Consider the following 24,538-nt stretch of genomic DNA (forward strand, 5'->3'; position numbering starts at 1 on the left):
AGTGCTGCCCTCTTTAGCTACTTACCTTTGAAATGTGGTACGTCACAGCTGTCATCCGCAGTGCTGCCATCTTAACGGGCCTAAACCTTAGTGCTACCAACTTAACCTTACTAGCGCGAGATTTGAATCGGTAAACAAATCCACGTGCTTTTTTGACAGCTGTCATCCACCATCTATAATCCATAGAGCACAGTGGTGCCCTCTTCAGCTACTTACCTTTGAAATGTGGTGGCGGATAATTTGAAAAATGCTTTTTGATAGCAGCCATCTTTAATCCAGAGAGCACCGTGCTGCCCTCTTTAGCTAGATACCTGTGGTGGCAGGCTATTCCACGTGACAGCAGCCATCTTTAATCAAGAGGGCACCGTGCTGCCCTCTTTGTGGCGGTGGCAAATTCCACGTGCTTTACAAACTCACGTGCTTTTTTCTGACAGCTGTCATCCGCCATCTTGCATCACAAAACTCAGTGCTGCGCTCTTTAGCTAGTTACCTTTGAAATGTGGTGACGGCAATTTGAAAAATTCCTTGTGCTCTTGTTTGGAAACAAAGCCACGTGCTTTTTGACAGCTGTCATCCACCATCTTTAATCAATAGAGCACTGTGCTGCTATCATGCGGGCAATTTCGTCAGCTGTCATCCGCCATCTTTAATCTACAGAGCTCCGTGCTGCTCTCTGTAGTAGCGGGCAATTTGAAAAGTTCTGTTAGCTGTCATCCGCCATCTTTAATCAAGAGAGCACCGTGCTGCCATCTTTAGCTAGATACCTTTGAAATGTGGTGGCGGCAAATTGAAAAATTCCACGTGCTCTTGTTTAGTAAACAAACTCACGCGCTTTTTGTCAGCTGTCATCCGCCATCTTTAATCTATAGAGTTCAGTGCTACACTCTTTAGGTACTTACCTTTGAAATATGGTGGCGGATATTTAAAAAGAAAAATTCTACATCAGCCATCTCTCGACGCTAATTGCACAAGATGGTGGCTATACATGACACCTTAAAGGTGCTTATCCAAGATGGCCGCTATACATAGGTTCTTACGAGATGCCCTTGGGATGCTTGCGCAAGATGACGTTTATACAAGGCTTCTTATGAGACGCCCTAGAGATGCTTGTGCAAGATGGCGGTTGCTCTTATAAGGCGGCTTAAGGGTCCTTGCACAAGATGGCTAGAGATGCCCTAAGGATGCTTGCGCAAGATGGCGGACGCAAGATGGCGGCTATACACGACTCCTTATGAGACGCCTTAAGGGTGCTTGCGCAAGATGGCTGCTGCTCTTATGAAGAAAGCTAGCTTAGAGGCTAAAGTGTCGTGCTAGTTCGATTCATTAAATTTGGGGCTTAAATGCATAATGTTAAATATCTCGAAAACGGTGCATCGTAGAGCAAAACGGACAAAATTTTTCTACCCAATACCTCGGTTCGCAGTATGGGGAACATGATATCATAAGAAAAACATAGTCTAATGATGAGATCAACGGTTCGGTTCTAACTTAGGCCCTTTAGCATTAGCTCGGTTTCAGCTTGTAATGAAGCAAGTCTTCGTAAAATGATCAGGTCTAGCTATGGTAGAGAGTATAACGTACCGTGCAGGTTCGAGTCATTACATTTTGGGCTTAAATGCAAAATGTTAAATATCTCGAAAACGGACAAAATTTTTCTACCTGATACCTAGGTTTGCAGTATCAGGAACATGATAGCATAAGAAAAACATAGTCTAATGATGAGATCGACGGTTCGATTCCTACTTAGGCCCTTTGGCATTGGCAGCTATCTATTTCTACAAGATGGCGGCTATACATAGCTTCTTATGAGACAGCTTAAGAGCGCTTGCACAAGATGACTGCTGCTCTTATGAGACGCCCTAGGGGTGCTTGCGGGAGGTAGCAGCGACAAGACGATGACTATACACAGCTGCTTATGATACGGCCTAGAGGTGCTTACACAAGATGGTGGCTGCTCTGATGAAGAAAGCTAGCTTTGCATCGTGCAGTTATTTTTACAGCACTAAAGCTCATACCTTTGAAATGTGGTGGCGGGTAATTTGAAAAATTCGACGTGCTTTTTCATAAGCTGTTAAGGCCTCCTCTTATGTCAAGGCATAGCTCTATCGAACAAGTTTAAACCTGCATCGGAATAGCTAGAGTAAGCACGTGCTGCAGTGATGACGTCATTAAGCGGGAGATAGTAGGTTCGAACCCCACTATCGGCAGCCCTGAAAATGGTTTTCCGTGGTTTCCCATTTTCACACCAGGCAAATGCTGGGGCTGTACCTTAATTAAGCCCACGGCCGCTTCCTTCCCACTCCTAGCCCTTTCCCGTCCCATCGTCGCCATAAGACCTATCTGTGTCGGTGTGACGTAAAGCAACTTGCAAAAAATATATATATATTTACACATGTTGCAATCTTTTTTTTTATATCCCAACCAAACTTGCCCTGTCATCGGGTAGTAATTGTTGTGAGCCTAAATTTGAACTGACATCGTCATCATTCGTCCATCAAATGAGAACACTGGCTAAGAAGACAGAACGGACAAATAAGGCTGGAGTAGAAAAATGCACAAAATAAAATAAGACGAGCGCTAGACTTCACTGAGGAGATGGATGGTCTCTTACCGGACTGGGAGAACAGTTTAGGTCTAATTAACAGTGATAGCCGCAGTCTTGCAACGAGTGTTTGATTTATTATCTAGGAGAATATATAGTACGCAATGTATCCAACGTCACAAAATGTCATAAATATGTCATCCTGCTTCACAGAAAGCCTACAAATAAATACTTGCCGCAGCCCTCACATTTATTAGGGACTATATCAATAAATACAGTACTGACAGTACTTTACTCAACCAGTTTATAATGTGTTCGCGCAAGAAAGTGCAGTGGAACAAAAACTCTACTGTGAACATAGTCTATGGGGCGATATATTTTACGAGTGTTTGGACAGCTTGCAGGAAATAGTGACTACTTCCCGATACTAATCAATAATGAAAATTCTTCTGTCAACTCCTCATTTATTAACAACTCTAAATGGAACTTAAATAAGGCAGATTGGACGAAATTTAGGCAGACAGTCAATAATCACTTAAAAGACTTAACCCCTCTAAATGATTTCCCTTCTAAGCATATAAATACCATTGTTCAAGATTTCACAGAAGTTCTTGTTAAATCTGCGGACATGAGTGTTCCAAAAGTAATCTCAAATTCCTTTAAGAAAACAGTACCTTGGTGGAATGACACTTGTAAGGAGGCTATTAAGAATAAGAATCATGCTTTCTACCTCTACAAAATAAAACCCACACCTGAAAATAAAGCCCAATTTCAGAAATATAGAGCAATCGCTCGAAAAGAAATTAAACTCAGCAAAAAGAATTCATGGCTATCATTTGTCTCCTCGCTAAGTTCCCAAACCCCACAAAAGGAAATGTGGAATAAACTTCAAAGAATAAATGGCAAATATAATCACTTCTACATTACTTCCCTCAGAAACTCTGTTGATGGAACCTTCATAAACAAACCTCAAAACATCGCTGATAAATTAGCTGACACATTTGCCGAGATCTCTAGTGACAAAAATTATGATCCCGAATTTCTCCATACAAAGAAATCCACTGAATCCGTTGATCTAAGGAAAGCCATCTCTGACCCCAACTATAATCTAAACGATGCTTTTCAACTACAGGAAATAATTACTGAACTTGACAAATGTGGCAAATCTAGTCCTGGCCCATATACGGTCCCTTATGAATTTCTAAAACAGCTTCAACTAAGTGCAATAAATTATCTTCTGGCCATTTTCAACCACATATGGAGCTCTAAGACATTTCTTGACCAATGGCGAAATGCCATTGTAGTTCCAATACCCAAACCAGGGAAAGACAACTCAATTGCAGAAAATTATCGCCCTATTGCTTTAACTAATGAGATGTGTACACTCATGGAGAAAATAGTCAACAAAAGATTACGCTGGTATCTCGAGCACATAAATTTCTTCAGTAATAAGCAAAACGAGTTCCGTAAACCACACTCCACAACAGACACTTTGATAAGTCTGGAATCTGAAGTACAGGAAGCGTTCCTCAATAACCAACACCTAATAGCAGTCAGTTTAGATATTATAAGGCATATGACATGGTATGGAAAGACTATGTAATCAAAGTACTAATGACACATAATATATCTGGAAATATCCTATATTTCATTTATAATTTTCTCCAAATGCGCCGAATTCAAGTTAGAGTAAATGGAATGCTGTCAAAGGAAGTAGTAATCAACAATGGAGTCCCACAAGGATCAGTTATCAGTGTAACACTCTTTCTTGTGGCAATTAATGGTATAGTCTCTAACATCCACTCACCAGTTAAGTGTTGCCTTTTTGCTGACGATTTGATAATCTTCTGCCCAGGGAAAAACATTACGACGACTCAACTCCTATTACAAGAATCAATTGTAAATATTCAAAACTGGACTAAAACAACAGGATTCAAATTTTCTAAAACTAAAACCAAATGTATTCTCTTTTCCAAAAATAAACATACCATCGCTAACCCTGATTTATATATGGAAGACCATAAAATTGAATCAGTTAAAACTATTAAAATTCTAGGACTTCTATTTGATAACAAGCTCACCTGGACCCCATACCTTAAAAATCTTAAAGACGAGTGTCAAAGAAGAATGAATATCATGAAAATTCTCTCAGCAAAAAACTGGGGAGCAGACTACCATGTCCTAATGAACACATACAGAGCTACAATCAGAGCCAAAGTGGATTATGGCAGTATAGCATATAGTTCTGCCAGACCATCTACTCTTAAGATCCTTGATACCATCCAATCTTCAGCTATTCGAATTGCCCTAGGAGCCCACCGCACCAGCCCCATAGCTAGTATAGAGATTGAAGCCAACGAACCACCACTTGAAATCAGACGTAAACAGCTGAGTTTGACATACGACTCAAGATAGCTGGTACAAGTAACCAACACTTGAAAAAACACCTAATTTCATAGAGAAATAAAGGAAAACTAACTGGATCTCAACCCCAAACCTTTAACATCAGAATATCCAATCTTCTCAAAGAAATAAACCTCAACCTTCCACCCATTTTATTTCCACACAACTCACTAGTTACCCCTCCATGGAAAACTCATTTGCCTCCAGTCAACTGGGAATTGAACAACAATCTTAAAGCTCAAACTGACACAGCAAAATTCCAACAGTTATTTAATGAAATTTGTAATAGATACTCATCATATAGTGCAATTTATACTGATGGATCAAAATTCAAGGAGAGAAATGGTTGTGTAGTGAAATATAAAGACTACAGTAAGCTATAAAGATCACCAGATCTTTTCACAGTTTTTACAAGTGAACTGTATGCTCTTAAACAGGCCATGATTCATATTTCAAAAGTAAGCTACAATAACTCATTCATAATATTCTCTGATTCCAAAAGTGCATTAACTTCAATACAAAATTCATCAACAACACACCTCCTTGTTAAATAAATTCAAATGCTGTACCACAAGATCAAGATTGCAGGAAAAAATGTTATTTTTATGTGGATACCATCTCACAGAGGAATACCAGGCAACGAATCAGCTGATCAAGCAGCAAAAGAAGCTACTAGTCTTCCAATCAACGACCATCAAATTGCCACGCCACATTCTGATATCATCGCTTATATCAAAATCAAACTACACGAACAATGGAAAATGAACTGGCTTAAAACTTCCACTAGCAACCTCCAAAAACTTAAAATGATATCTACGAGAACATATCCTCTCCAAAACCTCACCAGACATGAACAAGTCTTAATCTCCCGACTAAGGATAGGACATACGAAGATCACCCACAACTATCTCCTAGAAAAGAAACAACCTCCCACCTGCAGCAAATGTAACTGCTCTCTCGCTCTCAAGCATATCATCTCAGAATGTCAACAGTATGACCACTGGCGCCAACACCTCAACATACCTAAGGAAATAGAACTGACACTGTCTTCTCCAGCACTGAGTCATCAAGTCATCAACTTCCTCAAAGACACTGGCTTGCACTCCAAAATGTAATTACATTATACTTACTTCTTTCTTTACATTTTTATAATTACAATATTATTATTATTACTATTATTCTGTAATTAAATGTAAGATTCGCGAAAAGACCTTGGAGTTAAAGCGACTATAAACAACCCTAATAAAAACAATAAAAAAAGACATAGTCCCTTACTCAGGCAAGGAAGGAGATGCTTCGCAAAGCCAGGGAATGTGTGGACAGGCGAGCTTGGTCACAGGATGGATGTATCATTTTAATGGACGGTGGCGGCAAAAAGTATTTTGTAAATACACCTGCTGAACTAGATTCTGTTCTACAAAGGCTTGGTGCAGAGATGAACTGATTAGTCCACAATGGCTGTATTATACCATAGTTATCTTAGGATAGGTTTATATTATAGTGCGTGTGCCTCAGTTCAGTTAATTTTTATGTGTGTGTGTTTGAGTGCAAGTATAAGTTGGCAATACATATATAGAGATATGAAACAGCACAGCTCGATAGTGCAACTGCTTGTTATGAATAAGTGTTTTTGTAAGTGTATTATGTGTGCGTCTGTGTGTGTGTCAGTGGTAGTCAGTGTAAGCATTTATCAGGATGTCGAGGTAAGTTGCATGATATTATTGTTATACTATTTCGTCAACATTCCGTTATTCAGCTGATCCAGAGCTCTGCACCTGACACTGACCTTGCCAACATCCCCCCTCTCACCCCGTCACCACTCACCGCTGGCTTGCTTCTCAAACAGGCATTTTCTCCCTCTACCAACTGTTTACAGTGCTGCCATGTCAACGCACTCTCCTTGGTAGCGCACTTCGACGAAGTTCAAGCCATAGTGAGGGAAAATAATATCCATATTTTTGCTATTAGCGAAAGCTGGCTTACACCGAGCATACCCTCTAGTATGGTACAACTTGACCGGTATTTCCTCTTACGGCATGATAGATCCGATGGCAGAAGAGGAGGTGGGGTGGCCTTGTACTGCAGAAACGACTTAAGAAGCCGGGTGATATGTGTATCTAACAATGCACAGCTAGGGCCAGAATTCATGTTTGTTGAAGTCATTATTAACCAACAGAAACTCCTTATAGTTATTGTATACAAGCCGCCCAAAATAACAAATATGACTGAATTCGAAGTTCGTTTACTTGACCTACTGCCTAGTTACGAGCATATTATTGCCATAGGTGACTTCAACATTAACCTACTTACTAAAACGCACGAAACTAAACAATTTATTGACATGTTTTCTTCCTGTGATATGACCATCCTCCATTTAGAGCCTACTAATCACATTTACAAAGAAAACTACGAAACACACACGCTCATTGACCACATAGTGACAAATAACCCAAACAAAGTTATAACTCATGGCCAGTTACCAGTCCCAGCCATCTCCACTCATGACCTTATCTACCTATCCTACTCCCTTCGAATGCCAAAATATAAACCTAAGTATGTTATTTACAGAAACACAAAAGACATTGATATGGACGAGTTAAGACATGACGCTTACAATCTACCCTGGAATGACATACTCTTATTGGACGATATAGACGCGAAAGTAGACAAGTTTAACTCCCTTGTAATCACTCTGTACGATAAACACGCCCCTAAGCGACAGATAAAAGTTACTCGCCCATCTTGTCCCTGGCTAAATAATGAAATTAAAAACATGATGGCCCATCGCGATGCACTTTACCGCCGCTTTAAACGAACTCGTGACCAAAGTGACTTCGAAAATTATCGGGTCCTTAGAAATAGAGTTAAACAGTTCGTTAGAAACCGTAAATTTACTTACTTGCAAAACATGACTGCAAACATGAATTCTGGCAGTGCTTGGAACACGCTTCGTTCCCTAGGCATAGGGAAACCTCAGCAACAACCTCATGTGCCTGACATACCACTCGATAAGTTAAATGAATTTTTTACTGAAGAAAGAACACCACCTAATGTACTAAATTCCCCAAACTCAGTACCCGACTCCGTTATGAACCCTTTACCTGACCAAGAACTTTTTACATTTCGCCCCGTTACTGCTAATAAAGTTAAAAAGGTATTATATTCTATCAAATCAAAAGCCAGAGGAGTGGATGATATCCCTATAACCTTCTTACACAACATTATTGGTGCTGTTTTACCAATTATTACTCACATTTTTAACTACTGCCTTAAAAATGGAACCTTTCCTTCACTATGGAAACTAGCCAATGTTATCCCTGTGCCTAAGAAGCCTGACCCCTCCCTACCATCCGACTACAGACTAATTTCTATCTTACCTGCGATTTCCAAAGCACTCGAGCGTCTGGTTCATGAGCAGGTGTTGGAATACCTAAACAACCATTCTCTGTTAGACCAATTGCAATCTGGCTTCAAGAAGGGACACAGCACAGCAACTGCCCTGCTTAAAGTGACTGATGACATACGACACGCAATGGACCAAAGACTGCTGACAGTACTTACTCTCCTCGATTTCAGTAGCGCATTTGATACTATAAACATCCAGACTCTACTAAATAAGATGCAATCTTACTACTTCGATCAACGAACTATTAATTTCTTTTCATCGTACCTCAAAAATCGCGCGCAACGTATCATAACCCTTGATCAAACCTCTCACTGGCTAACCAGGAAGGAAGGCACGCCGCAGGGTAGTGTTTTAGGCCCATTGCTCTTTATTTTGTACATAAACGACATTTCATCTAATTTAAAGAATTGTAGCTACCATCTTTATGCGGACGACTTACAAATTTATTGTCACTGTAAGACCTCTGACTTGACTCATGCCATAACAGGCATCAATGCTGACCTTCAGCGACTTAATGCTTACTCCTTGAAAAATTCCCTCCTTCTTAACCCCTCCAAGACACAAGCAATCATTATTGGCTCTCAAAAATTGTTGGCCACACTACGGTACGAAACTATTCCTCCAGTTATACTGAATGGTAGAGTTATTCCATTCAGCCAAACTGTGAGAAATCTTGGAGTGACAATGAACGAAACATTAAATTGGACTGAATATATTAAGAATGTGTGTAAAAAAATATTTTCGATACTCCATTCGGTTAAAAGAAACAGCGATATTCTGCCTTGTAATGTGAGAGTCAAACTCATGCAAACGCTGGTGCTTCCCGTCCTCGACTACTGTGACGTCATTCTGGTAGACGCAACAAAAGAGCAGACTTTGAAACTTCAGCGAGCGCTTAATTGTTGCCTTAGATTCATATACAGTCTGAGTTATGATACGCATGTCACCCCATACTATCACACTATTTCATGGCTGAAACCTGACAAACGACGAACGTATCACATACTGATACAGATATACAGACTGCTCTCTGAAGACAGACCGCTATACATTTCTTCCCAGCTTAAGTATTTGTCCTCCTTTCACAGCAGTAATACCCGCTCTGGTTCCTCCCTTTCTATTCCTGTTCACCGCTCCTCTATGTACAACAATTCCTTCGTTGTGGCGGGTTCTAGACTTTGGAATTCCCTGCCAGTCAGTGTCAGAAATTCCACCTCATTACCTAAATTCAAATCTGCTTGCCGAGACTACCTGCTAAATGCAGCTGACTAACTTGTATGACTGGAAGATCGAATGAATGTGAGTTAGAAAAGTGTAATGTATTTTTGTGTAGGTTATTATTTACTGTATAATATGATGTACTCAGACTGTATCACTACAGTGGTTAAGTGTAAGAGAGGGCCAAGAGCCCTAACTTCGCCACCTACAAAGGCATAATAAATAAATAAATAAATAAAATATAAGGAAGACCACAAAGTCTACCCGGAAGCTATCTAAACTATCTGACAATTGACTTCTGGAATGGTAAGGAAAAGCATAATATGTTGCATGCAATAATTGTCTTTTATTCGTATGCTGACTTGTAAGCTCAAGCTCAAATTCTGCTGGGAGAGCGGCCTAGCGGAGAAACCGATGACCTAGCGGAGTGATCACACTTCTTCCTTCCACTCGCTATGCTGCCTGTTACAGTAAGAATAGGTGTAAAGCATCTGCTATTGAAAACAATGTACCATATGAATTGTGGTTTCATAAAAAATTGTCTGATGAGGAAATTTGTAGAATGAGAGTATTTGGATGTCGTGCCTGTGCATATTGGGAACATAACAAAACTGAGAAATTAGAGTAGAGCAAAGGAATGTATCTTTTTGGGGTATCCTGACAATAGAAGAGGTTATAGGCTGTGGGACTTGGAAAACAAATGTGTTGTTTTGTCCAGAAATATAGTATTTGAGGAGAGAATGTTTCCCATGAAAACTAAGGAAGAACCTGCTACTGTGTTACCTGTTAAGTCAAGTGAGAAACAGTTGGTTGTAGATTTAAGTTTGCTTGACTCTCATAATGAATCTGACTTGGTGCGCAGAACTGATGAGCAAGTAATAGATGAGCCAGAGATAGGTCCTGAAATCAGTGTGAATAACACCAACGCTGAAGTGCAGGAAGAACCCATAATTCCTGAACTACGTATGTCACGGAGAATCAGAAACAGACGAGAGTGTGCGGATTGCATTGGATGTAATTTGCATGTTGTATCTGCTATAACTGATAGTTTACCGAAGAGTGCCAAGGAAGCTTTGACTGGTCCTGAATGTGGAAAATGGAAATCAGCAATGGTGAAGGACCTAAGCAATTTTGAGAAAAATGAGTGTTGGGATTTGGTAGAGAGACCAAAGGGAAAGAATATTATTGGGATAAAATGGGTGTTCAGAATCAAAGAAGGACTTGATTGTAATGAGAACATATACATTGTAGATTTAGGTTATAAGCAGGTAGAAGGTCTTGATTATAATGATACTTATAGTCCTGTTTAGAGGCGTCAGACTGTCAGAATCCTGATTGCTCTTGCTGTTGTCGAACGTTGGAGTATTGAACATTATGATGTAGATGCGGCATTTCTAAAGAGTAACATTAAGGAGGACGTGTTTGTGGAGCAACCAAGTAGTATTGAAAGAAAACCCAACTGTGTCTACAAGTTAAAGAAAAGCATATAAAGTTCAAAGGACTGGAAAATTTGTTCTGATGGTGTTTTGAAGTCAGTCGGTCTTAAAAGATATGTTTGTGAACCATGAGTGTACATCGGTAAAAATATACTAGTTGGAGTGTATGTTGATGATATGATAGCTATTGGTATTGTTGAAGTTTTGGAGTGGTTTAAGTCAGAGTTGTGCCGCTATCTAGACTTCAAGGATCTTGGGCAAATTAGGAGACTTTTATCGATGTCTATGACTGTAACCAAAGATGCGGTGTATGTTGATCAGTGCAAATAAATTGATAATCTGATACATAAGTATAACTTAGAAAATGCCAAAGAATGTGTTGCTCCGTTGGATGTAGGGGACAAGAGGATTTCAGGGAAGGCTGATAGTTGTAATCAGACTTTGAATCAAAAGGCTGTAGGCAATCTACTTTATATAGCCAACAATACAAGAGCGGACATATCCTTTGCGGTCTGCAAGCTGAGCCCGTAACCTCAAAACGCTAGCGTAAAAGATTGGCAAAGAATAAAGAAAGTGTTTAGATATCTGAAGAAAACAAGAGGTGTGAAATTATGCTACAAAGCTAGTGATGATTCATTGAGTGTTTATTGCGATGCTGATTATGCTAACTTTGAGGACAGGAAATCTATTTCTGGGTATGTGTGCAAATTTGCTGGTTGTTATTTTGTTAAAAATGAAGCCATGTTTTCCAGTGTTGACTTAGTTAAATGTAATAAATGCTTTTCAGTCTGTCAAACACACAGCAAATACAATGTAAATTAAAACACTATAAACATATCTGTAAAACACACACCAACATACAAAGAATGACATGTTTCGTTCTACAAGAACATCCTCAGATTCTATCAAATCACTTAAAAACAAGCTTATATATGTACAGTATTGTTTACGTAGCGTAAACTTGTCAATGATAGAGAAATTAGTGAACAGTAATGACAAAAAAATATACAATTATTAATATAATGAACAACTTACGTACTTATCTAGACTGCCGATGTTAAGTCCGTTGTCACCAAACACGATTTCAGGACTGAAATAGTGTTTGGTGACAACGGACTCATGTTGTGTCTGAAAAAACTAAACATATGGATATTCGCTATTTGTTTGAAAGGACATTGTGGCCAAGGGATTGGTAAAGTTTGTGTATGTACCATCAGATGAAAACGTGACAGACTTAACATCGGCAGTCTAGATAAGTACGTAAGTTGTTCATTATATCAATGATTGTATATAATTTATTTTTGTCATTACTGTTCACTAATCTCTCTATCATTGACAAGTTTACGCTACGTAAACAATACTGTACATATATAAGCTTATTTTTAAGTGATTTGATAGAATCTGAGGATGTTCTTCTAGAACGAAACATGTCATTCTTTGTATGTTAGTGTGTGTTTTACAGATATGTTTATAGTGTTTTAATTTACATTGTATTTGCTGTGTGTTTGACAGACTGAAAAGCATTTGTTACATTTAATTTGCTGGTTGTCCAGTTATATGGTCTAGTAAGAAACAACAGATTATTGCTACTTCAACTGTGGAGGCTGAGATTGTATCAATGGTGGTATGCACAAAGGAAATGTGGTTGCGTAATTTTTTCAATGAATTTGATGATTATAATTACGTTAAAGTGCCAATTCAAATTCTTTGTGGTAATAAAGGTGCTATACATGTGAGCTCAACTTATGTTGTGTCTGAAAAAACTAAACATATGGATATTCGCTATTTGTTTGAAAGGACACTGTGGCCAAGGGATTGGTAAAGTTTGTGTATGTACCATCAGATGAAAACGTGACAGACGTTTTCATAAAGGCATTGTCAGGGGAGGGAACTTCTAAATTTAGGAACTTGTTAGGACTTGTTGATTAGTGTCCACATGTTTATCTACGTATGTTTCTTACTTTTAATTTGTGTTTGTGGTCAAATTTTTATGACAAGGGGAGTTATTGGAATTAAAAATTTTCTTCTGTATTGAGTGTCATTAAAAATTTGACATGATGAGAAAAATACTTTGTAGTGTGTGTAGTATTTTTCATATCTGGTGTGTTTTTCATTACTCAATTGTTTTATCCAGAGATTGTGTCGCCAACCTTCTCACAAGAAACCGCGCTAAATTTATATTTACTCTGTGACTGAAACTGTGATGATTTTGTTTTTCTTGTGCTGAGTAGTGGCGCAATGTGTTGTTGAGTGTAGAGTTGAGTTGAGACAGAATGTTTTAATAAATTTTTCTAATCAATCATATTATTGAGAGTTGTGCCCGAATCTATTTCTGATACTCCTTTCCTTCTCCGATGCCTTCATTTTTCGAAGTGTCAGTACTCTTTCATTTTCCTTCTGATTAGTATTAATAGGGAATGGTTGTCTAGATGTACTTCTTAAAGCAATGATCACCACCACCACAACCACCTTACATCCAGACGCAGAGGTTGGCTATGGACGTCAAATAGTAGTCAGGTATTTACTCGGACACTCTTGGCACTAGAATACATACGCTAATTTGAATAAATAAATAAATAAATAAATAAATAAATAAATAAATAAATAAATAAATAAATAAATAAATAAATAAATAAATAAATAAATAAATAAATAAATCTTACCTGGTACGATGCGAGTCGGTACAGGGCTGTGATAATTCATCTCGTTGCTCACATTGAGGGTGTAGAGGATCACTGCTGCTATCAGCAAGGACTGCCACAGAGCCAACACCGCCACGGGCAGCCGCCCCATCTGAAAAAAAAGAACATGCGTGTTATATCATAATGTTTTATTCCGATTTAAAATATGGATATGTAGATTTTTGCTGAAGGCACACGCTATCTGAAGAAATTGATATCCATCGAGCAATCCGTTAAGGCAATGTCCCATCTCTTCGTATGTTTAACAAGAAGAGGCTATACTGAATGTGGCACTGGGGTTACCACGTATAGAAAGATCTGAATCAACGAGGAGCACATCATCAATAATTTGACCCCTCCAACAAAGAACATCGTATCTGCATAAAGTAAGTTGTTGAGGAGCGCAGTTTAAAGTTTTGAAAATTACCAACAAATCAGAGAGTTATTCAATATTAACATTTATAGGATCTATGGAATGCATTTAGTGCCTAGGTTTTTGCCCCACGAAGGGTGTTTTATGTATTAAATAACTCTTGTACATGTAGTTATGATATTACTGAACTAGAATTATCCAGTGAAGAACATCGTATGTGATGTTACGATGTTTTTCGTTGGAGATGTGTGAAAAACTAACTGCATACATCTAGTTACGATGTTTCGACATTTTAATCCAATAATGACCACCAACTTCAAATTATTATTTTTTAAGTTAAATTTTATTTTTACTCCTTAAAATGAGCTAAAAGGAAGAGCTGACTGAACTTAACACTCTTGAGATTGTTGCCTACGAACATGGAGTCAGATATGTTCTGGCAACAGTCACCTATACGAATTACCGATTTCCAGAGTGCGAACTGATTCCCGTCTTCCTCGTCGTTTCTAGCTAAACTTCCTCATTCCTCCTGTAATCGGAGGCTTTAGCTGTTGCTGATGAAAACTACATGCACGGTCTCCTACGAATCTGGACTGTTTTACATATTCAATCAATACTGATCTGCATTTAGGGCAGTCGCCCAGGTAGCAGATTCAATATCTATTGTTTTCCTAGCCTTTTCTTAAATGATTTCAAAGAAATTGGAAATTTATTGAACAGCTCCCTTGGTAAGTTATTCCAATCCCTAACTTCTCTTCCTATAAATGAATATTTGCCCCCATTTGTCCTCTTGAATTCCAACTTTATCTTCATACTAGCGGCTTCACTCGCGTGGATTTCGTAATTCAATCAAAGTAAGCGTTTCGCGGCATTGTACTAAGACATTATCTAAAAATTCTTTAAGTATAAAAACTCACCCAACATTGCGTTTCATTTACCCCAGAAATTCTTTGTAAACAAGACGAACGACCATGCGACATAGAACTGTACTTGTGAGAAACAGTCTTCCCTCAAGTCGAAAAATTAAATATATAACATTTTTAAAGGATATTCCAAATACCTATTCCCACATCTGTAACATCTTCAGTTTTTGAGATTACCCATAAAAAGTATTCGACTCCTTGATCAGTCCTTAACCCACCCCCATTTAAGTGTATTTTCCTAAAACAAAAATACATGTTTCTTTATTTTTAAAGGAGATTCCAAATACCAATTTTCACGTCCGTAACGTCTTTAGTTTTTATGATTATCCTCATAAAAATAATTCAACTATTTTTCACTTCTATTCACCCCCCTTAAATGCCTTCTCCGAAAACAAAAAAGGACTTTGCAAATACCAAGTTTCTTATCTCTAACATGTTAAGATTTTGACATATAATGTAGATATACCGGTACTCATTTAAAAATTCACCCGCTTTTCCAATTCTTTTCAGAACCTTAACTGGATTTTCAGGAAACAAAAAAGTACGTGTTTCATTATTTTTAAAAGAGATTCCAAATACCAGTGTACATGTCTGTACCTCTGTAACACGTTCAGTTTTTGAGATAAATATTAAACATAAAAAATTAAACTTCTTCTTCTTTTCACTTCTTTCCACCCCTCTCCAGGCTTACGTGGCCTTTTCAAAAACAAAAATTAGGGGTTTCTTTATATTGAAAGGAAATTAAAAAATCAACTTTCATGTCTGTAACAGCTTCAGTTTTTAAGATAAAGTATCCTCATAAACATATTTTAATTCCTTTTTTATTATTTACAACCCCGCACCAATTACCTCAATTTCGCCCCCCTCCCCACCAAATGCGTGTTTCTTTATTTCTAATGGACATTCCAAATAATAATTTTCACGTCTGTAATATCTTCATTTTCTGAGACATATGAATCTTCATAAACGTAATTCAACTCTATTTTCATCCTCTCTTCCTACCCGTTAAGTTGATTCCTCCTCCCCAAAATATGCGTTTCATTATTTTTAAAGAGATTCCAAATACCAATTTTCACGTCTTTAGAATGTTTAATTTTTTAGATATAGGTATCCTCATACAAAGAATTCAACTAATTTTTCGATTCATTCACCCCTCTTAAGTGTTTTCCGGAAGACAAAAAACACGTGTTTCTTTACTTTGAAAGAAGATTCCAAATACAAATATTCATTCCTCTAACATCTTCAGTTATTGAGATATAAGTATTGTGACCGTTCACCACTTCGCCAAGAGTATATTACGGTATCCTGTAGATAGAGTATGCCGTTTTCCGCGCTCTTCTATGTTAATTAGCGCTAAAGCTATTACACGTTTACCTTTCCCAGAATGCGAGACGCGCGGCACCTGTCCAGTGGACTTGGCTCTAATTACGCGTACTCACCGCAAACGAGTCATACTTTCGCCTGCAAGTGAAAGCGTTCTCACTTTGGTGCGACGGAGAAGAGAATACCCACGCCGAGTTGAGAGAGCGAAGTAAGTAACGAAGCATGCAGACAACCCTGGAATATATTATTTCTTCGTCCTTTTTCCCACAAAAGCACCACTGCCAATACACCGTTTTCAACTGTTTTCAAAGACAGAAATAACATAATTTGCGTAATACAAGACAGATTTCCATGACTCAAGGTTCATTAGAAGCAGCGAATTTTATGGTGATTTATGACACCAAGAAGTGTTTTACATTATTGTAATGAGATCATATACGCAGCAAACAAACATCCTGACAGGTGTAGACCATCTGGTGAAAGCTGGCCGCGAGAACGAAGCTAAAAGTTCCCCGAAGCATAGGCTCCTCCCTCACTGGGCTACCAATGGACGCTTCCAATATTGTAGCAAAACGCACGAAGCGATCTGGATGGGGATCGATCAGTGGAAACTCGTGTAATCAAGCTTTAACTTGATACCTTAACCGATCCTGTGAACCTCCGATTAACGGAGCGAATTTCGTAAGTAGGAGTAGTTTTACCCTCTCCCTCAAGCCTAACATGGTTTCATTGTAAAAAGGGATGCGAACCGAAGCAAGTGTCGTACTTCGATTCTTCCAGTTGCATTGTGAGGTGGTACATGCTGTGAGTGACTCTTCAGTAATAGTATTCTTTGTTACAGTGCTGCAAGTTGAGTGGCAAATCAATAATTATTCAATAGTGGCTATTAAGTTGAAATACTGTCAGTGAAATAAATCGTTTGATAGTGGACGTGGAAGTCTGTCGATATTAATTATGTGTCATCAATGATCACTATTATAATAAAGTCAGATCCCCTCATTGTGTTATGTGCCAGTGATATCACTCTCCGAGGCAGAAGACCGACGTACGAGAGGCCTACACCTATTCAACACGCCGTAGAACATCGAGATCTTCCCGCATTTTACGTAAATCAAGTCATCATGCCATAGACCCGACTGCAGCCGAACATAGGACTCCATGCTGCTGATGTAGACGCAATGTGTAGCTAAACCCCTGTAGGTGCCTTCCTGAGTAAGCTGTGGGTGTGATTCAGACCTGGTGAGTACCACTTAAAATATTTGAAAGTCAAATTTCTTGTAAAAATGTAAATAGCTTAATACATGCTAATTCTTTAGAAATGTGGTGTAGGATTTCGCTGTTTTCAAAGGGATGGTAATAGCTACTTAATAGGGTTTGTATTGATATTTTTACGGTTGGATAACCATATTTATTTCTTTTACTATGATAACTAGTGCATGATATAGTTATGGCCCTAGATATGATTAATTATGAAGCATTATGAAAATTAAAGGCATTTTTAGTATTCGCGTAAAATCACTCAATTTATCATCAGTTTTAACCAATCCAGATATTCTAAAGCTCTTTGTTTTGATGCTTCACGTAAAATGTCAGGTAATCCCCCTATATGAGTTAAGGATGTTGAAGAAGAAATAAAGGAGTGACGGGGGGGGGGAGTGTGTGACAATGTTTTTGTATTACCTAGATCGCGAATGTTAACATATTTGTCCCGAGTGATAGGACATTTCCTTCTATAACATGTATGTATTTGGCATGCAGTGAGATTGGGTCGAGCTTTTCAAGCGGATAATGGATATAATTAAATGCGATGTTAATGAAATATGAATCTTCCCGAAATGAGTGAATAATTTTGCGATGCATAAATTCCGCGCTGAGGATATAAATAAGGCTAGATTAAAGCCGATGTGTGTTATTGATGCAAATGGCATCCTAGGAAAGTAATGATACTGAAAGTCGAGTGACGAGATAGTTCACTGAATGGATTCGCTGACTGGACCACCTGGGTCCCTTGAGTTGATCGATAAAGTGAGCAGACGGCTGGATTGTGGAATTTATGGCCGAGCCAGGCAAGGAAGGAGATAGAATACTATTACCGTATTCAGAAGAACGCATTGTTGGGGGCTCATCTCCCTTCCCGGTGTCGAAATTACATACAACCATTCAGAAAATAACACAGTTGGGTAGATCTATGGTTCTAAAGATGAGAGAGATCCCTCCATTTCTTTACGTTAATTAAACCGCCTAGGGGTGATTGGAGTTCCCACCTCACACTGTCACAGAAGTTGAGTTCGTGTCTCAGCAGCACCGTCCACGATTTATTATGTGAACTTAAAGTGTATTTTTGTTTGCAATGCATCCCAATAGAATACGCGATAGGTAATATATTTTGCTCAGTTATGAGATAGTGAGATAGGGTTTTCTAATAAGTGGTACGATGCGACTTTCAGATATTTTGAAATGTGCTCGTATATAAATATGTTAATCACCCGGTTCACTCGGCATCTAATATTTAATAATCAAGGCTAGGACGATATAATTTGTAATTTTAATATATAACTTAATAGTGCAAGCAAGGCGAGCTAAATACAAGATATGCATTCATTTAATTGTTTCTGTGTGTAGCGATGTAAGTTTATAAAGTGATAAATGTTTCAAGTGATAAAATTGGTCAGAGATGTTTTTCTTACTTTAAGAGTGAAATGCGAATCTAGATGAAGGACTGGAATGGACATTAGATCACCAAGAAAATCGTAGTGTATATATTTATGTGTAGTATGGTGGCATATCCGTGTAAATAATATCCATGTGGTTTTTCAGGTATTAAAAATTGTGTGTATGAAAAAAGTACAATTCATTCTTCTCATTTCATAGTTAAATAGAATTCCTCTCATAATTAAGATTCCCCTATTGTATAGATATCTTACTGCCCTTTAGGACGTTCCACTTGACACGTATGCTCTACCGATGCAGCCAGCGTATTATTCTAGTAGGGGAGATGGGACTTCGATGCTGGGGCTTATCCGAAGATCTCGTCCGATTTTTTATATTCTGGTGCCATGGTCAAGAACTACAACAACCGACTCATGTACTCAAACCTCGAAAAGGGCCCAGTACCTTAATAAAAAGTCAAATCCTTTTTCGGACCAGCCGGTTAAGTTGATACCCCTCAAAAAATGCGTGTTTCTTTATTTTTAAAGGAGATTCCAAATACTAATTTTCACGCGTGTAATATCTTTAGTTTTTGAGATATAAATATCCTCACACAATTAATTTAACTATTTTTTCAATTATTTCACCCCCTTATGTGGATTTGCCAAAGACAAGAGATTACGCGTTTCTTTACTTAGAAAGAAAATTCCAAATACAAATTTTCAAGTCTGTAACATCTGCAGTTTTCGAGATATAAGTAACCTCATGTAAAATAATTCAACTCCTTTTTCACTCCACCCCCGCCCGTTAAATTGGTTTCACCCCACCAAAAATATGTGTGTTTCTTTATTTTTCAAGGAGATTCCAAATGCTAATTTCCACGTCAGTAACTTTCTGTTTGGAGATATAAGTCTCTCCAGAAAAGGAATTCAATTTTTTCACTTCTTTTCACACTCCCCACTTTAATGTATTTTTCAAAAATGAACAGTACCAGTTTCTTTTAAAGAGCTTCCTAATACGAATTATCACAACTGAAACATCTGAAATTTTTGAGATATATGTATCATCGTAAAAGGAATTCTTGTCCGTTTTCATCCCCCCTACCAAGTTGACCCACCAAAATGCGTGTTTCTTTATTTTTAAAGAAGATTCCAAATGCCAGTTTTCAGGTTTGTTACGTCTTTAGATTTGTATATATTTTCATACAAATAATTCAAATAATATTTCAAATTTTACCCCCCACTAGTTACGGGTTTTTCCGAAAAAGAAGGAATAATGTTTCCTTATTTCTCAATGATTCCAAGCACCAATTTTCACGTCTGCAACGTGTTAAGTTTTTGAAATACAGTGTAGATATGCTATTATAAAATTTCAGCCAATTTTTCAGTTCCCCTTAATTGGATTTTCCGAAAAATATATTTATGATTCTTTACTTTTACAGGAAATTCAAAATACCAGTTTTCAAATCTGTAGTATGTTACCTGTCTGAGATAATTTGCAGATATAACCTTTTTTAAAATTTACCCCGTTTGTCGATCCTGTTCACCCCCCATTCATCGGAATATCCAAACACACAAAACACGCGATTCTTTGATTTCAAAGGAGATTCCAAATACTAATTTTCATGTCTGCAACATCTTCAGTTTCTGAGATATAATTCTCCTCATAAAAGGCGTTCAACCACTTTTCAGCCCCTAATGGGATTTTCGGAAAACAAAAAATATTTATTTATTTATTTATTTTTAAAGGAGATTCCAAACACCATTTTTTGTCTGTAAACGTTTATGTTTTTAGATATAGATAACCTCATTTTAAAATTCACCCTCCTTTTCACCCCATATCACCGGAATATCCAAAAATCCTTTCTCAGTGAGCACCTACCCCCTAATATAAATGTATCCCTAAAATTTCATGTCTTATGTCCAGTAGTTTTGGCTCGGCGATAATGAATCATTCAGTCAGTCAGTCAGTCAGTCAGTCAGTCAGTCAGTCAGTCAGTCAGTCAGTCAGTCAGTCAGTCAGTGAGAACATGTTCTTTTACATAAATAAACTAGCAAGATACCAGCGCCTCGCTACGGTATTGTGCTGACATTTATATTTGAATGCTTAAGGTTTTATAATTAATCCACCGAAATTCACGATCTAACTCGTTTCCTGAAAGAATCCGCCAAAATTCGCGATCTGACTCATTTCCTAAGAGATTACGGCAAAATTCCTCCCATTTTTCAACCTTTCTTTCCAGCAATCGATTTCGTACTTCCCGGGCTAGGTCCAGGTATTCCACCCAGTCAGTTGGGTCCCTAAATCTTTGCCATCTTTTCCTATAAGCACTTTAATATGGATCAAATCCTTGAGGAGATCCGGCGTGGTGTCGTCTCGGGTGCCTTGGCGGTACTGAACCCGCGGCCGGACTGCAGTCGTAGTCATTACGCGGCCAAGATCCATTTCCAGCGCGGTCCTCATATTTTGAAGACGGTCCGGAATATTGTTATTAATACGGTGGGTGATATTACTTGAATTTAGATTATTATTATTATTATTATTATTATTATTATTATTATTATTATTATTATTATTATTATTATTATTATTATTATTATTATTATTGTTAATGATGTTCTGGACCCCAGAGCTAAATGCAAGTCCGCTACTTGGCGGTAAATTACATTTGCTGCCATTGTCATTGCTGACAATGTGACCAGCACCAGCTCAAATTTTCGAAAAATGTTTTAAGTCTCATCTTCTAGAGAACCTACCACGTGACCAAAAGTATGTAATCGTGATGGACAACGCAAGCTATCATTCGCGGCAGCTGATTAGGTTTCATTCCAAGAACACTAATATTAAGGACATTAGGCCTATTAAGTTTATGGAGTGCAATAATATTCCAGTGCCAAAATCTATACCCATCAAGGCAGTTATATTGCGGGAAATAAAATCAGCCGATACCAGTAATAGGTACGCTGTAGAGGTGATCGCAGCCTCACGTGAACACGAAGTTTTGCGACTCCCTCCATATCACAGTATTTTAAACCCCGTAGAAATGATCTGGTCTCAACTGATGGCGTATGTTAGGAAAAATAATGTTACGCCAACTTTGAGTGTTAGTGTGTGCCAACTACTGCGTGAAGAAGCTGGAACCATCGGTCCTGAAAGGTAGTCTGCTCGTGTTTGAAGCACTATTAAAACAGAAGACACGACACGGATAGCAACCAAGAAAGATTTGTACTTCACCTAGCAGACAATGACGAGGAAGACGAATAGAGGAAAGGTATATAAATACTGCATTTTATTTTTAAATATAGCTACGTTTTCTGGCTATTTTATGCCCGAACAATATACTCCGATATTTATTATTATTATTATTATTATTATTATTATTATTATTATTATTATTATTATTATTTTACGGAGTTACCCGTGGAATTCAGAGGTGAAAGAAGGTGCGGGCTGGAATGGATCTAACTACAAAGCCGAGGTATGAATTAAAATTTCATTAAAGGTTATATTTTCAAAATAGCAAAACTTAAAATTTTCGCATAGAATTTCCAACTTTAACCAATAACAACAAGTAACAAGGTACCAGTAACAAATTTAAGTCTAGGAAAGACAAGATTGGTGGTATGACAAAACTTAGGCTTCAGGCCTTCACTTTACATTTCCTGAGCTCTCAGCTCACAAACACATATTTCTCAAAGGGCAGAAAACCCGTAATACTTGGAGCTCTTGCTCCCCACTTTTAACCTCAAGCCTCCCAGAAGCTTGCTTACAATACCAGAAAAGAGCAGCCGCGCTCTCAGTTTTCAAACCCTATTTAAGGCAATTTCAGATTTTGTAATTAATTGTCATTAAGGCACAAGTTACAATAATGACACAGGGGTATCCAGTCCCAATCTACTGGGCCTTAACAGGAAAAGAACAGATTAAGTAAATGGCCCGGAATACCAAAAGGAATGGAGGCGTGTACTTGCACTCCAAAATGAAACCTTTTTTTAAAAACCTAAGAGGCACTAGGCTGAAGAACCAGGGGCTAATCCCAAACTATGGAGGTGACTCGTATGAGAAAAATATTACAGAAGGGAAGAAAACAGTTACAAAACGTAGTCACCTCAAACCAAAAAGGAAGGGGAGCTCAAGAGGGTAAAGCACTCTCTATCCCCGAATTACAGTTACAGATTTAAGTTTTACATAACCCGGCTGAATTTACATTTGAAAGATAGGATACATTTGTAAAAGGTTTCGGACCCTCCCCGCGGGTTAAACTGCTGAGCTAGCAAGAAATACAGATGTTAAATAGCCATTACCTTTTGAAGAGCTGCTGCCTGATGAAAGAGGCGCTTCCCGTAACCTGCTACATGTCACTACACTAAGCTAGATGTTGATGAAGTGGCGAAGAGCCGAGAAAATCAGCAGTTTTAGTCCCCTCGGGGAAAGCTCGTGATCTTTCATAAATAATTAAGACACACCCAAGTTGTATAATTGGATGGTTCGGCCGCCACCACCCCCACCGGCTCCCAGAGGCCTCCTCCACCACCACCACAGCCAGAGGCCTCCCAGGGGCCTCCTCCACCACCACCACCATCCGGGAGCCTTCCCAGAGGCCTCCTCCACCACCACCACAGCCAAAGGCCTCCCAGGGGCCTCCTCCACCTCCCGCGGGAAATTTGAATTGGTAAACAAAGCCACGTGCATTTTTGACAGCCACGTGCTTTTTGACAGACAACAACGCATCGCTAACCTCAGTACTGCCATCTTGACGGGCCTATACCTCAGTGGTACCAACATAACCTAACTAGCGCGAGATTTGAATAGGTAAACAAATCCACTTGTTTCTTGACAGCCACGTGCTTTTTGACAGACAACAACGTATCGCAAACCTCAGTGCAGCCATCTTGACGGACCTAAACCTCAGTGCTACCAACTTAACCTCACTAGCGCGAGATTTGAATTTGTAAACAAATCCACATGCTTTTTGACAGCTGTCATCCGCCATCTTTAAACTACAGAGCACCGTGCTGCCCTCTTTATCGCAGTAGCTGCAAATTCGTCACCTGTCATCGGCAGTGCTGCCATCTTGGCGGGTCTAAACCTTAGTGCTACCAACTTAACCTCACTAGCGCGAGATTTGAATCGGTAAACAAATCCACGTGCTTTTCTGACAGCCGTCATCCGCCATCTTCAATCTATAGAGCACAGTGCTGCCCTCTTTAGCTACTTACCTTTGAAATGTGGTGGCGGATAATTTGAACAATGCTTTTTCACAGAAGCCATCTTTGAGCACCGTGCTGCCCTCTTCAGCTAGATATCTGTGGTGGCAGACAATTCTATGTGACAGCAGCCATCTTTGAGCACAGTGCTGCCCTCTTTGTGGTGTCGGGAAATTCCACGTGCTCTTGTTTGGAAACAAACTCACGCGCTTTGTTCTGACAGCTGTCATCTGCCATCTTGCATCACAAACCTCAGTGCTGCACTCTTTAGCTAGATGCCTTTGAAATTTGGTGGCGGCAATTTGAAAAATTCTACATTCTCTTGTTTGGAAACAAACCTATGCGCTTTTTTCTGACAGCTATCATCCGCCATCTTT

At 38.6% G+C, this 24,538-nt stretch overlaps 1 protein-coding gene across 2 annotated transcripts in view; it reads right to left on the minus strand.

The window, feature by feature from the left end:
• The window catches only part of LOC136872267 (uncharacterized), a 476,437-nt gene that overhangs the window by 175,822 nt on the left and 276,077 nt on the right, over nt 1–24,538 (minus strand). For both annotated transcript variants that reach the window (XM_068230005.1, XM_068230004.1), the window contains exon 2: nt 13,669–13,798. In XM_068230005.1, coding sequence (XP_068086106.1) covers nt 13,669–13,798 — 130 coding nt within the window. The remainder of the gene's footprint in view (nt 1–13,668; nt 13,799–24,538) is intronic.

Source organism: Anabrus simplex, chromosome 13, assembly GCF_040414725.1.
Source record: "Anabrus simplex isolate iqAnaSimp1 chromosome 13, ASM4041472v1, whole genome shotgun sequence".
In the NCBI taxonomy this organism is placed as follows: domain Eukaryota; kingdom Metazoa; phylum Arthropoda; class Insecta; order Orthoptera; family Tettigoniidae; genus Anabrus; species Anabrus simplex.